General features: G+C 31.5%; 1 protein-coding gene across 2 annotated transcripts; it reads right to left on the bottom strand.

The window, feature by feature from the left end:
• Positions 1-5,040: 5,040 nt before the first annotated feature.
• LOC100808919 (transcription factor bHLH18) lies at positions 5,041-14,003 on the bottom strand. Of its 2 annotated transcripts, none has more exons than XM_003520348.5 (4): positions 13,847-14,003; positions 13,051-13,698; positions 6,007-6,384; positions 5,041-5,346 (listed from the first exon to the last, which is right to left on the bottom strand). In XM_003520348.5, the coding sequence occupies exons 1-4, from the start codon at positions 13,880-13,882 to the stop codon at positions 5,236-5,238; spliced, it is 1,173 nt and encodes a 390-aa protein (XP_003520396.2). In that variant the 5' UTR covers positions 13,883-14,003; the 3' UTR covers positions 5,041-5,235. The 2 variants fall into 2 exon arrangements, with proteins under 2 accessions (XP_003520396.2, XP_006576686.1); XM_006576623.4 differs by having other exon boundaries at positions 6,007-6,330.
• Positions 14,004-14,378: the final 375 nt, after the last annotated feature.

Here is a 14,378-nt window from a genome sequence, read left to right as displayed (position 1 = left end):
TTTAAATCTAACACCAGGGAATTGCTATAATCAGGGTTCATTAGTCTTCAGCACATATACATGTATCTATATAAGTATGCTACTAGTATATGTGTATATAAATACTGAGACAAAAGTCAAAAGAGTAGCATGTGATAATATATATATATATATATATATATATATATATATATATATATATATATATATATATATATATATATATATATGGTCACTAGTCCGTATGTACGTACTTGGAGTTGCTATAATCAAAGAGCTTCCACCACAACGCCAATTAGAAATAGTAAATGATAACCTGAAAAAAAAAAAAAAAAAAAAAGCTTAGGCCAATTAGTCATAGTGTATTTAAAGCCTTTTATCAACTATGTCCAGAACTGCTTTACTCACAATTAGTTTAAAACCTATGATTAATGGATATGTTAAGAATAAGAGGCTCATAGAGGCATTGGAGCTTTTCCACAAGATGCAGAGACAAAGGGTTCAGCCTAGTGAATTTACAATGGTGAGTCTGTTAAGTGCTTGTACTCATTTAGGAGCACTTCAACATGGGGAATGGGTTCATGATTATGTAAAAAGGGGTCATTTTGAGTTGAATGTCATTGTTCTCACAACAATTATTGGCATGTACTGCAAGTGTGGAGCTATTGTAAAGGGTATTCAAGGGCAATCAAATACCCACAATATCTGTGGGATGGTATATTTTGCAATGATGCTAGAAGCATAACTAGAATCACGTACTCGAATTCTACACAAGGGATTTAATTTGCAACACTAAACCTCTCTGCTTTCAAGAATTTAGAATGGCTAGAGGTCTCAGGAAGTGGACTAAGAGGGAAAATCCCAACTAAAATTGGTAATCTTCCCAAACTCACTCATCTCAATTTGTCTAGAAATTACCTTGATGGTGCCATACCTCCTTCACTAGGAAATCTTATCCTATTATAGAGCCTAGTCATATCTAGCAACATCGTTCAAGGTTCCATTCCCCGTGAATTGGTGTCCTTGAAAAATCTTACTGTCTTAGATTTATCTCACAACAAAATCAATGCAACCTTGCTCATTTACCTTACAAATCTCACAAAATTACAAAAGCTTGACATATCCCACACTCTATTTGGTTCCCTTAAACCCTTGTCAAGCCATGCATGGCTAACCAACATTCGACCTCAGTCACAACCTCAAGCATTGCACATGCTCTTTCATATCTTCATCAAGACCGCACCCCTCCAATAATGCATAGAGACATATCAACCATCAATGTCTTGGTTAACTCAGAGTAGGAGCCTTGTTACATATGTCTAACTTTAAATGTATATTTTGCTGGGAAAAAGAAAAAGGAAAGGAATCAAATGACATGAATATGATGGGTGGGTGATGTCCTAGTCTTATTCAGGACTTGATAATTCTAGGTGTTTCTGCCTAAAGAGACACATAGTGTTTAACATCACCATTGTCAACACTGTGCAAACCCATTGGAACTCTCCTAGTCCCAGACCTGTCAACCACGCACAATACCTTGCAAACATGAATGTTGACATTCACTCATTGTTGGGCCTTGGCGGGAACACACAATAATAAAAGAAAATGCAGAACACCTTCCTAGCTACTCATGAAGCATGCAAAGGAAACTGTGAATTACCTTGCTGTGAGACCCAGAGAGCTGTCTAAACGAACTGTAAAGTGAGCACCCCAAACGGACCTTGCAGTGACCACGAGTTTCATAAACTAAACCCTTGCAGCAGAAATATTGAAAAATAATTGCAGTGAGCCTAAGTTCCCCAAACTCACCCATGGTACTCAATACAATATGGTAAAGAGAAGAAAGAGTTGCAAAACGTACCTAGATGTTAAGCAGTGTGACGCTCGATTAGGTTGCAAAGACAAACAGTCGTGAAGAAGAACCTTCAATAGAGAAGAACAGAGCGTGAGAAAAATAGGGCTCGCGTTCTGATATTTTAAAATGTAAGTCCAACATCAATTATCAATACAAAATTGATGTTAACTAAATGATGTTAACTTTAACATTAGTTTTCTAGAAGAAACCGATGTTAACCTATCTTACATTAACATCGGTTTTCTGAAAAATCAATGTTAATTAACTAACGTTAACATCGGTTATTGAAAAACCGATGTTACCTATTTAATGTTAACATCAGTTTTTCAACAATTGATTTCTCAGAAAACCGATGTAAACCACTACACATTAATTACAATGATGTCACCGCGTTTACCTTAACATTGGTTTTTGTGAAAATCGATGTTAAAGTGACGATGTTAAATCTACTTTTTCTAGTTATGTGGGACATAATCAAGCCTAGTGTGCTAGTACACAGACAAGGCCAGTGCATTTGAGACAAAGACAAAGGCCATGACATCTAGGACAAAGATGGGTCAGTGCTTCCAGAACAAAGATAGGGTAATGGAAACTATTGCCAAACAAGAAAATGAAGGCAAATATTGACAAAAAAATATGAACCCAACAAAGGTTAGGAAAAAACAATATAGTCTCGAAATGGCTTAACATCGACTAGGCTTTGTGCACCTCAGTCCAACGAGTATGTCACCGGAAACGACACTAAGAAAGGTGGTCGAACGCGCTGCCAATTGCTGGGAACTTAGGTTGTTTGGTGTGTCAAAAGAATGCACAAAGAAATGTGTGGGAACTCTAATGAAGTTGTAGTGGCCAAATCTGGGTAAATCGACTCAAGGTGCACTAGATTTGGTGGTCATTGGATTTGTGAAGGTAGCTAACAATGGTTGTCATAATATCACCGAAAAACTAAAAAAGATCACCAAAAAGAGTGTGATGAGTAGAAGGGTCCACTAGGGACAATGAATCCCCAATGAGACACAATTTTTGTGATATCTTTATCAGGCTCTGGAAATAATGTTTAAATTGGAGAAAACAAAGGAATAGTTTAGTAAAAACCATGTGTTTGAATATAGATGCATGTATATATATGTTGATTAGATTAATCGTTCATAAATAGATATTGATGTTTTTTTCCTCTAAATCAAAGATTATGTCTATAAACCACAATTATTAATAGAATTTAAATATTATTTTTTGATTTTCAACAATACTAAACAACTTCCCCGTGAAGCCTATGCAAATGATACCACTAATGATCACAACTAAATGATTTGGTCCAACCTTCGTCCCTCATATTTTAAAAATGTTCATTATTTCCTAAGGGGATGTTTGGTTTGTCCATTTTTCTGTTTTCATTTTCAGTAAAAACAGAAAATACATTTGAAAATGTGTTTCTTTTAAATTTTGAAAACATTTTCAGTGAAAACATTCTGAAGAAAAGGCTGAAAACTGAAAACAAGGATTTGTTGTTTTCAATGTTTTCTCTAAAAGGAAAACGTGATGGCATGAGTCGTAATTATTACCAACTTCGTTAGCAGCCTCGTCTCCGATGCTCTGGACCCACCCTTCCCCTACCTTCTTCTCCTTCAACCTTTATCTCTCGAAACCACCACTAGTCCACAACGCACCACCACCTACTTCCAAACTCCATCATCAATGCCTCAAATGGCCACCACCCACACCTCCAAACACCAAACCATAATCCAAACCGATTGCACCGCCCTGTCCTCCACAATCATAAGCCCAAACGTCAGCAACCCAACCTCCACTATCAAAACGTCATGCACTGCCACCTATCACACCAAAACCCAATTGCAACCTAAATTAGTCTAGTTAGTGGTTATGTTTGGGGCTTCAACGATTTTGTTCCCTTTTGGGTAGGTTTCGTGGCGTCCTCAACTACTTGTTGGTGGTGAGGTGCAACGCTGGCGAACATGGGTGGTTCGACGGCACAGTCTTGTGTGCTAGGGTTAAAAAGGTTTTTGTTGCTGATAAGGTGTTTGTTGAAATGCCTAAACCAATTTTTCATATTTTGAAATTAGAAAATAAAAATCTTAACTAAACATATTCTCTAAATATAAAAAAATTGAAATTGAAAATTGTTTTCAGGAAATGAAAATAGGAAACAAAGACTCAAAAGTGCTACCTAAAGATTTTATCCTTTTAAATCCCTTTAATTTAAAATTTCTTTTTTTTTTTTGGTTTCTCTATGAGACATTTCTAAAATATTTTATATTTTTTACTTTTTTATCTTTAATATATTTATCAAATTTCCTGTTTATTCTTTTTAAATAAATTATGGTTTTACTTTTTTCAGGTATTTTACTCTTTTTAATAATTTTAATAACTAATTTCATCGAATATCTATAATTTAATAAGTGAATGCTTTCATTTAGTTTTCTAAGTTTTTTAGTAGTTTCATTTTTTGAAACACTACTTTTTAAAATGCAAGTTTCTATTTTCTAACTTTATGTTTCTTTCATTTTGATCTTCAATATATTTATCTAATTTCATGATTATCTTTTTTAAATAAATCATGATTTTATTATTTTTTTAACAATTAATTTTGTCAAATAATTATAATTTAATACACTAATTTTTTAGCTTTCAATTATCAACTAATTTTTTAATTAATTTTATCGGATATAGTCTAAATATGAAAGAGACTCCTAGCCAATAGCATAAGACTGCCCTTCATTCCTGCTTACAAAAACCTTCATTGTTCGCAAATTAAGGCTCCAATTGTAGTGGGTCCTAAGACTACTAAATTTTAACCCTTTACAAAACATTAAGCCTTTCCCTCTCCATTGCAGCAAGATTCCATTTGTACTCATATTTTCTTCACAGGTCACTTAACAAACGTCCAAACTGCCTCGTATTTTTAACTGATAAAATTATTTGGTTCTATTTTTCGAAAGCCAACCATTAATCTTGAAGGCACTTGAGATAGAAATACTAAAATTATGGTAAATAAATGTAATAACAATTTAAATTTAGTTAAAATGTAATGACATTATAAATATTTTTTATATTGACATCTAACTAATAATGAATAAATAATTAAATTATTAACTTCATAGTTATTTTTAAAAATCCTATTTATAGTATTTTCTAATATGTGGTAGAATTGAACAAGGTGTTCGCAATGTTCTTTAAAAATAGCCATTTTCACTCTCTTTCAATTTAAGTTCATCTACAAAACACTAATTTTCCTCGTAATTGATAAGTGCTGTGCATATTTTTAATACATTATGAGGTTCAATTTCATTACAAACAAATCCTCATCATTTTTTTCTTATTGAAATTTAAGAAGGGCAAAACTAAAATTTCTGCAAACCTCACTCTCCATAAACAATTGCATATCATATTTGGCACTCTTTGGAATGTGACTCTTGAATGTCATGTGACTTCAAGAGATCTTGCCTCAGTCTTTTTACTAGATCATTCACTGTCATACCGTATTTGTCGCCCATCTGCAAGATAGATAAAGTAATTTAGAATATCAAATTGTTATGCACTGTATGTATGGAGAATATATATAGATATTCTCATATTAGAATGTCACTTAAACTTTTTATATAATATGCAATTGTTTATGGTGAGTGATAAAAAATTTACGAATCATATATTATGAAGTTAATATAAAAGAAATTATGTCTATCTTTCTTTAGAAAAAGATATGTAAGTCCGAATATTTATATAAAGAGAGATAAAAAATTCTGCATTATCCATTATCCTATATGCATGTTTAAGTACTTTATTGTTAATTAAAATTTATAAAATCATGAGTGAGGCTTATTAAATACTAAGATACGGATTCAACAAATCTTTCAAAATAGATTCTCGCTTCTATCTTCCATCCTCTTTAGCTAAGAAAATCAAAAGGAGAAGCACAAAGTGAATGGAAAGATAGAGGAAGGTAGAAGATAAAAAAAATGAAGAAAAAAAATAGAGAAACTAAGATATAGAGGATAGAGAGAGTCTTGCCCGCAGAGAAATCAAATCACCTAATATTATTTTTAATAAATTTCAATTAATAATAAAAAGGATATAAAAAAATATTACCAACAATTTTTCTTTTATCAAATGTTGATTGTCAGGAAAAAAATGAAATACTATCATTGTTTAATTACCTGGGCAATGATTGTAACTTTTACTGTAGAAGTCCCAAATGGCAATACACTACTACTAGCAAGAGAGAGATGGAGATTTTGAAGCAAGGCCATGATTTTGAGCACAATATCCTTTTGTTTCTGGCAGTGGATTCCAATGAGAACTTCCTTTTCCAACATTCTTGCTTCAACTTGAGGTAGTGGTGGTGGCGTGGATCTATAATTAGAGTTTGTTTCACATGATGATGTGGCTTCTTCTCTTGAGCACACTTGTGATTTCTTGATGAATATTTTTGAATATGTTGTTTTCCTCTTGTTCTCATTCTCTAGCACTTTCACTCTCTCCTGAAGTTGTTTCATATATGTGATAGCTTCTTGAAGTATATAGGCCTTGTCTGTCTATATATATTCATATTTATGAAGTTATGTAACGTAATACTCATATGTGTTATATGCAAACTTGTTATATATAATAAAGTTTATATCAAAAGTGTGTAATTACAAAACTTAGGCTAAACACTGATCCAAACAAAATTACGTACGTTTTAATTGACTAATGCATTGCTTGATTTATGATGCATTTTTTAAAAATATATATAAATATAAGATGCATGTCTAGTCTAGTTGTGGCAATTAGAAGTTACGATTTGTAACTTTGTGCAACTTTTACCTGTACGTATTTGATGTAACTTTGTGAAATCTATTAAACATTTATGAAAAGAGTAGACATATGAAAAGTCCAAATTAGACATCCTAAGTTGCTAACATTTGGTATGAACAGGGATAAAATGGGTATTGTGAAAATTTGAAGCATATTCACACTCATCTTCACCCGAGCTTCATCGACCCGAGCTTCTTCAGTTTAGCTTCTTCAACTCATCATTCTTTTCATCTATTCTCTACGTCTTCGTTCTTCATCGACCCGAGCTTCTTCATCGACATTTTTTTCTCTCCATCTCTTCTTTACATCATCGATACATGATATGTCTTCTAAAGCGTAAGAGGGTTCCAGATGCATTGTGGTGGGCATTGTGTTGTGCAATAATTCTTTTCTTTGTTTATATTCTGAGCAAAGGGAACAACATTGAGTCCAGACCCGCTTTGTCCAAGGTATTTCTTTTTCTCAATTGGTTTGGTTTTGATAGATTTGTTCTGTTAGGTTTAGCTCAGGATTTTGAGGGGGCCTGTGAACGAGTGAATCAATCCTCTCTCGGTTGGTGTTGTATTTTCTGTTTTTGATACGGTTCTCTTCTCATCTTCATTCTATTTTTTTTTTAAATTTTGGTTAGGGTTTAAGGATGGGTTTCAGTATTTAACATCTTTTTTCATCTTTGAGGATGAGTTAGGTAGCCATGGTTTATCTTGTCGTCGTTGCTGTAGGATATAGCTCAGTAGCTGAAATCAATAAACGGAGGCCAGAACCAGAATTTTTAATATCAATTATACCAATTGCCACCATTCCAATGCCTTATTTTGTTGCATCTTTGTGTCAGTGTTGCAAATAACATGAATTTGCTTGGACAGATTTTCCCTTAGAGAACGCGTATGAGCTATCTATTAAACATATATTAGGAGTGTCCAAGACCAGCTCCTTTGACGAGATTAAAGCGTCATTTCGCAAATTGGCCAAAGAGACTCACCAGGACCTAGCTGAGTCAATGAATGATTCCACTGTGTCTCGACGATTTGTACAAATTCTGGCAGCCTACGAGGATTGTGCAAATCATGTTCTGGTAGATTTATCTTCACATTGATGTTGGGTGGAGCTATTAGTGGCATTTCCATAATTTATCTTATTATTATAGACAGGTTCATATAATTTGTTCTGCCATTTCAAACTTAATGTGATTGGAGTGGATAATATAATTCCCATCTCTCCCAAATGCAAAAAATAAAAAATAAAAAAATTAGGTGATGGCTTAATTATGTTACTTATTTTATATCGTATAATCTCATACCATATTTATAAGTATATGATTGTAGCATCTGCCATCCTTTTCCCTGGACATGCAGGCAGAGTTACTCCATAGAGTGACTTATAGCTTTGCAACCCTTTTGCTTGACCTCCTCAGTGGCAATCATATTCCTCCAAGCCATGTAAGTTTCTTTCCTATAATGTTGTCTATCTTAGCCTAATTGAGTTCTTCCTTTTGATCAATTTCTTTTTCTGATTGTTCTACCTAAAATCAAGTAAGAAGTACCTATAAAAAAATTACCCAAAATAGTCACTTTCAAAACATACACTTCCCTTCATCAGGCCATTGAACTGATTAGAGACAAGAACCTTCAGATGCTATCAAACTCTTGCTTAGAAGGAGAGCTTATAAATGATGATGGGACTAAATTAGTGTGTCTACCCTCATGATGTTTGCACTCTGAACCACGAGAATGTCCTAACCCAAAGTCACTGCTCTAATACCTCTCTAGAAGGATTCTGAGGTTAGACATACTTAATACTTTTAACCGAAGATAACCTATAGCAGAATGCTTGAAGATTTGTACATAAATAATTGAGCTTTCAGTGATGTTTCTTGCATTCTTTGTTCAATGTCATTATAAATAAGTTCATATACAACGATAGCATATAGTTTATATGCAAGGATAACATATGCATGAATGATGTATTGTAAGCAGGTCGTACATTTTGGTGACAAGTTCATCCTTGAAGAACCAATTGAGAGGTATAGTTAATTGATATCAGCTTTTGTTTTTAGTTCTTTTCATTGACCAGTGGATCCAACTGATGTACTGTTAACAAGCTATATCAATAGATAGAAATTGGTTATTGTCATGTTTCAGGACATTTTGCATGAACCCAGACATGATGTCTTGGTTGCTTTAAGTAAAAGAATTATCTAAATGTTATGTGAGCAGAAGTTAAAATTTCAAATTGAAGGATTTTTTCCTAGATTTTTTATTTGCAACTGGTAGTAGCCATTTTTGGCTGATCCGAAGAGTCTTCAACAGTTTGTTCGGATCAACACATAATAAAATAATGGTAATGATATTAAGAATCATTCCTTTGTTCTGCATGTTTACCTTATGGAAGTAGATTGATTGACATATGTATATTTAACAGCACAATGGAAGGGAAAGAAAAGGAAATGAAAAGGGATTATAGAAATTAGCATTTAATGTAATTTTTCATTAAATTCATTTGTATCTACTATGGATAAAGTTTGATGTTCATATAAATTCTTTGGATACTTCACTTTCATTTTTTTATTGTCTACCCATTTTTGAAGAGAATATAGATCACAAAAAAAATGAATTCCTGGGGAACACTTTATTCCCTCACCATGCTTTTGTTCTTCTATTATAATCATAATGATCCAAACAAGGGATCAAACAGTTTTTTCACCATTAATTCCCAATATGTTTGTTGGATGAATAATATTTGCATTTCAGACTCATTCTTTTTGCCCTCATTTTTAGACATATGTCTTCCTTGGTTGGCTAAGTAGGAAGTCCAAATTGCATGCATCGTAGCTTGTCGGTCTAAGTTTGCAATTTGGAGTGAATAAGGGTGGCTGAAATTTTCAGCTTTTCATTTTGACCCCACTTTTTCCTTTCATTTCACTATCATAACTTAAATTGAGCATATTCCCAACATATCTCAATTACAAATTATTGTTTCACACTCACCATTGTTTTGCATCCAATTTTTTTACTGTGTTTGGATTCTGATTATTTCTCACGCTATCACGTATAACAAAACTCTCAAATCAACTATTTTAAGCAATTACAAATTTTTCGCTTTAATTCAACACTATTTGGTAAAATTTAAAAACAAAACGTTGGGATATATTAAAGACTATTTTTTTCATATTCTCTCTATTCCTTTATATAATTTTATATAGATATAGATATTTTCTTTTGCAATATATTTTAGTAATACTGATTAATTTTTTAAGGCTTAAATATGTTTTTTAAAATTTGTTAATTATTTTTTAAAATTCCTTCAAAAAATATTGTTTTTATTAGTCATTCAAATTTTTAAAAATTTATTTTTAGTGTATATATATATATATATATATATATATATATATATATATCAAAGAGTAGTAAATATATAAAAAAGTATATAAATATATAGAAGAGTAGCCTAACAAAATCATCATTTTGAACATATAAAAAGTATAGGCAGGTTAAATGATCGAAACAAACATTTTATATTATTACCATGGGGTAAAATGGAAGTTTTGATAAAAAATTATTTTTCACCTTTTATTTTTTATTTGTATTTCTAAACCAAACACGTATTGAGAAAGAGAGAGGTGGGATGGTATGGTAATGTTGTATGGGTTTGTCTAACTAAAGCTTTTTTGGAAATATCTGAGTAATGATGATGAGACATTAGCTTTTATATTGTTGCATTGAATGTTGCTTCTCTTACGATCCTCCTTTTTTCTTCTTTGGCCATAACTATAGCCTGCTCTTTGTCACCGCTCTGCACTCTCCACTTCACACACTCTTTTTCCTTACAAACACTTTGCATCCTATCAATTTTATCGCTTTTAAAATATATTGAATAAAAAATATGCTTAATTTTGTTCTAAAATATAATAACAGATACATCCCTTTTCATGATATAAGAAATTTTATATGAAATTTTATTTAAAAGTTTAATTTCTGTAAAAAAAATTATATCATTAATCAATCATGAATCTTAATTTTCAGCATAACTTATAAAATAATTATTATAAAACTTAATAATTTTTTTTCAGTATATTTATTATAAAAATTAATAAATTTATCATATATGATAATTTTATGATTAAATAATAATATAATTTATAAATATATTATTCATTTATTAAATTATAATTATAAAGGATAAAACTATCAAAATTTATAAGTTATTTTCATTCAAAGAATACATAAATTAATAAACTCAAATAATACACACTTGCTCTCCACCCATGCGGACGCATGGGTTTAATACTAGTAACTTGCCAAAAGCAAAACGCGGATACTGTAAAATAATGTTTATACTTTACATATAGACAAAGACAATAATTAGAAGAATCTAGAAGCTATAAAAATTATATAGAAAGTCAAAGAAAATATAGCATGCTGGAGACTTTATGTGCTGTGTAAAAACTAAAGTCATAAAGCCCATAATAAGCACGTGGTGTATATAACTCGTGTTTTGAAATGTGAAAAAAATACCACATATATATCTATATTTCTACCTTTAAAGTTTAAACTTCTCAAAACTATTCCTTCATAGTTACTTATTTCAACGTTAAACTTCATAAAACTACTAGAGTTACTAATTGTGATGGACCAAAAAAATAATATATAATACTACTTACATAAATTAAATAATGAAAAGGTGAACTGATAAAAAAAATAACGAAAAAGAGCTCATAATGAAATCATAAAAGGTTCCAGAGTTTCACGAGGATAATAGTAAACTACGTAAAGCTTTTAGTCATTATATGCTAAGGAATGAGCATCATCGTACTTTCTAATATGTGAAAAGAAATAATAAATAGAGCATGAAATACAAACACTTCGTCTTACTTAAGTGAGAAGGAAAAAGAATAGTTTTAAATTTTATTTTAACAATTCTGTGAGAGAGAGAGAGAGACAGAGAGAGTAAACTGGCGTAGATGAACAAGTGTGCAGAAAGCTTTGCTGAAAAGTGGGAAAAAGTGCTGTAAACTTGTTTAAAAATTGAGATAGACAGCTTTTTTTCGGCCACGGTGGCCCTGCTTTCATCGCAGGGTAGCTTTTGTACAATTTCTCTTTCCATCATGTTCGGTTTAATAAGTTCTTGAAAGTTGAAAGCTTTGTTACAATACAATGGAATGGGTCCTCTACATGCACTTTTGTCATTCAAATAGATTAATTTATGTGTACTGAACATCATGTTATATATAAGTACTTTTATTTGTGTGTTTTCATCTTCTTAATATATATCCATTATTAAAAACATTCTTTTAAATATAGTAAGAAATTTCTAACACATTCTATTACTAAAATGTAAAATTTGTTTGAAATTAGAAAATTTTATAAATCTTGAGTCTCACTCTTAGTTTTATAGTTTTTAAATGATTTTTAACCGAAAGTTAAAAAACAAAATTTTAAAAAACACGTTCCTGTCTTCCTGGCATTTCTCCCTTTTAAATTTGTTTAAGAAAACTCTCGTAAAAAGTAAATGTTTCAATGTACATATGTTGATACACTTGATTGTATTAGCACATTAAATTCTAAGATATAACCCTATGACTGTTTGATTATGCTGGTCAGGTTTAGTGCAGATATGTAAGTGTTTTAATATGTTTAATTCCTATCAATAAAAAAATAATAGTATGACATATTTAAGTCATAGACAAAGGGACCAATTCTTCCTATCAATATTGCCTGCGTGCTAATACAAAATGTTAAAATCAAGCAACAGTTCCACACAGTAATTTTGTGGAAAATTTTGTATGTTTAATAGAGGTGTAATAAAAACTCACCCCGAGTTTTAAGATAATTACTACCATACAACTCAACAAAGCAAAACATGTAGTTCAAAACCAAGTTAAAACACGCTTAATTAGGATAATTTAAGGTACAAAATCACAATTAAGATCAGATTTTTGATTTGATATTTGAGAAATTAATTCAGAATTTAAAACTAATGTCGAGTTAAAAAAACTTTAAATACCTACCGATGAGAAAAAACTTTATATAATTTTTGTATTATACTTATGAATTTTATTATTTCATTTTAAAAAATTCAAAATTGACTTTCAAAATTAATTTATTAAACACTCACTTAAACATACGTTTATCTATCAAGGAATCTAACTCAATTAGATAGATGTGAAAATATTATAAACCCCTTATATATATATATATATATATATATATATATATATATATATATAGTTATCTTATACGATAATTTGTTTTATGATTAAATAACATAATAAAAGAGTTTCTTTTCGTGAGTGTACGTATTATTTATGAATAACTTTTAAGAAAATAATGCAGTTGCGAAATTTTGCTTGATTAATTATGAATCTAGCTAGGACTTATCAAAATGATATTTGAAATTGTAGAACTTACCTTCTTCAATCCGGGTATGGTGGCAGAAAGTGCAATGAACCTCTCAGTGAGGTCTTGTCTCCTTTTCCTCTCAGCCATTATGTGATCTTTGATCTCTGATGAGGTTCTATACTTCTTGGCCCCTTGCTTTGCTTTTGGTTTAGTGATGACATGGTCACTGCTGATGAGTGTTATTTCTGAGCTCAAAAGGGAAGAACATGTGGCCTCAAAATGCTTATTAGGGGAATTATTATAATAATTAGGTACTCTATCATGGAGGGCAGGTTCAACAGTTGAGTTTTCAAAGGACAAAATGAAGGTAGATTTGGAAGGTGCTGAAGAGGAGGAGGGTATGTGTGAATTGGCAACATCTTGAGAAATATTGATGGAGTTTGAGCTATTACACTTGAGCATTTTGCCATGCCTCTCATCAAAGCTTGCATCTTCATCATAGGATAAGCTACTACTTCCCATGGTGCTTGTAGTGGGAAAATCATTGTTATTACTATGATGATGATTATATGACATGGTATAAGTGTGGTGGTGGTGGTGGTCACTTTGATGAAATGAGAAATCTGGTGGCTCTAGGTCAATCCCAGTGAGGAGCTTATCCCGATCCAGTGAGTTAGTGTGAGATTGACCATTGGAATTGTTGTCTTCACCCATTTCCTATAACAACACAATGGGAAAACACCAAATAGAAAGAGTTAAAGAAGAAAAAAAAAATTATCTATGTATTGTAGAAAAATCAATGATCATCACATTCATAGAATAAAAAAATAAAAAGAAATTATTTTTTTAATTGGTGTCTCATTACCAAAGAAGAAATCCAATTCTCCCACGAGTCTTCCATCCTAAGAAAAAGTGGAAGAACTGAGATATTTGCCCAACCAATAGATCAGTCTTTTTAAGCCTATATGAATGCAGACAAGAAACCCACCTCGTTAAACATGCGACCTCAATTTCCACCGTTAGATGGAGTATAATATATACGCACAAATGGTGGTATGGGGATTCAAACCCCTCGTACCAAAATTAACCCTGTCTTGTTTCAAATTAAGGAACTCAATAATATTGGTATGGGGCACACTCGGTAATAGAATCAAAAGCAGTGGTGGTATGCTATATGTTTTTCTTTTTTATGCACACTACTACAAAAATAGCATTTTACGACATCTAATTTTCGACGGTTGTAATGGGAATCGGCTTAGAAAGTGGTACAGTAACATTTTTGTAATTATTGTAAGAACAAAAACATTTTACGACACACATTCTAAGACAGTTAATAAAAACCGCCTTAGAATGTTATATATAATTAAATTTACGACGAGTTTTATAAAAAAACCGTC

This window comes from Glycine max, chromosome 3 (genome assembly GCF_000004515.6).
Source record: "Glycine max cultivar Williams 82 chromosome 3, Glycine_max_v4.0, whole genome shotgun sequence".
NCBI lineage: Eukaryota > Viridiplantae > Streptophyta > Magnoliopsida > Fabales > Fabaceae > Glycine > Glycine max.
This window is presented reverse-complemented; position numbering and strand designations above follow the sequence as displayed.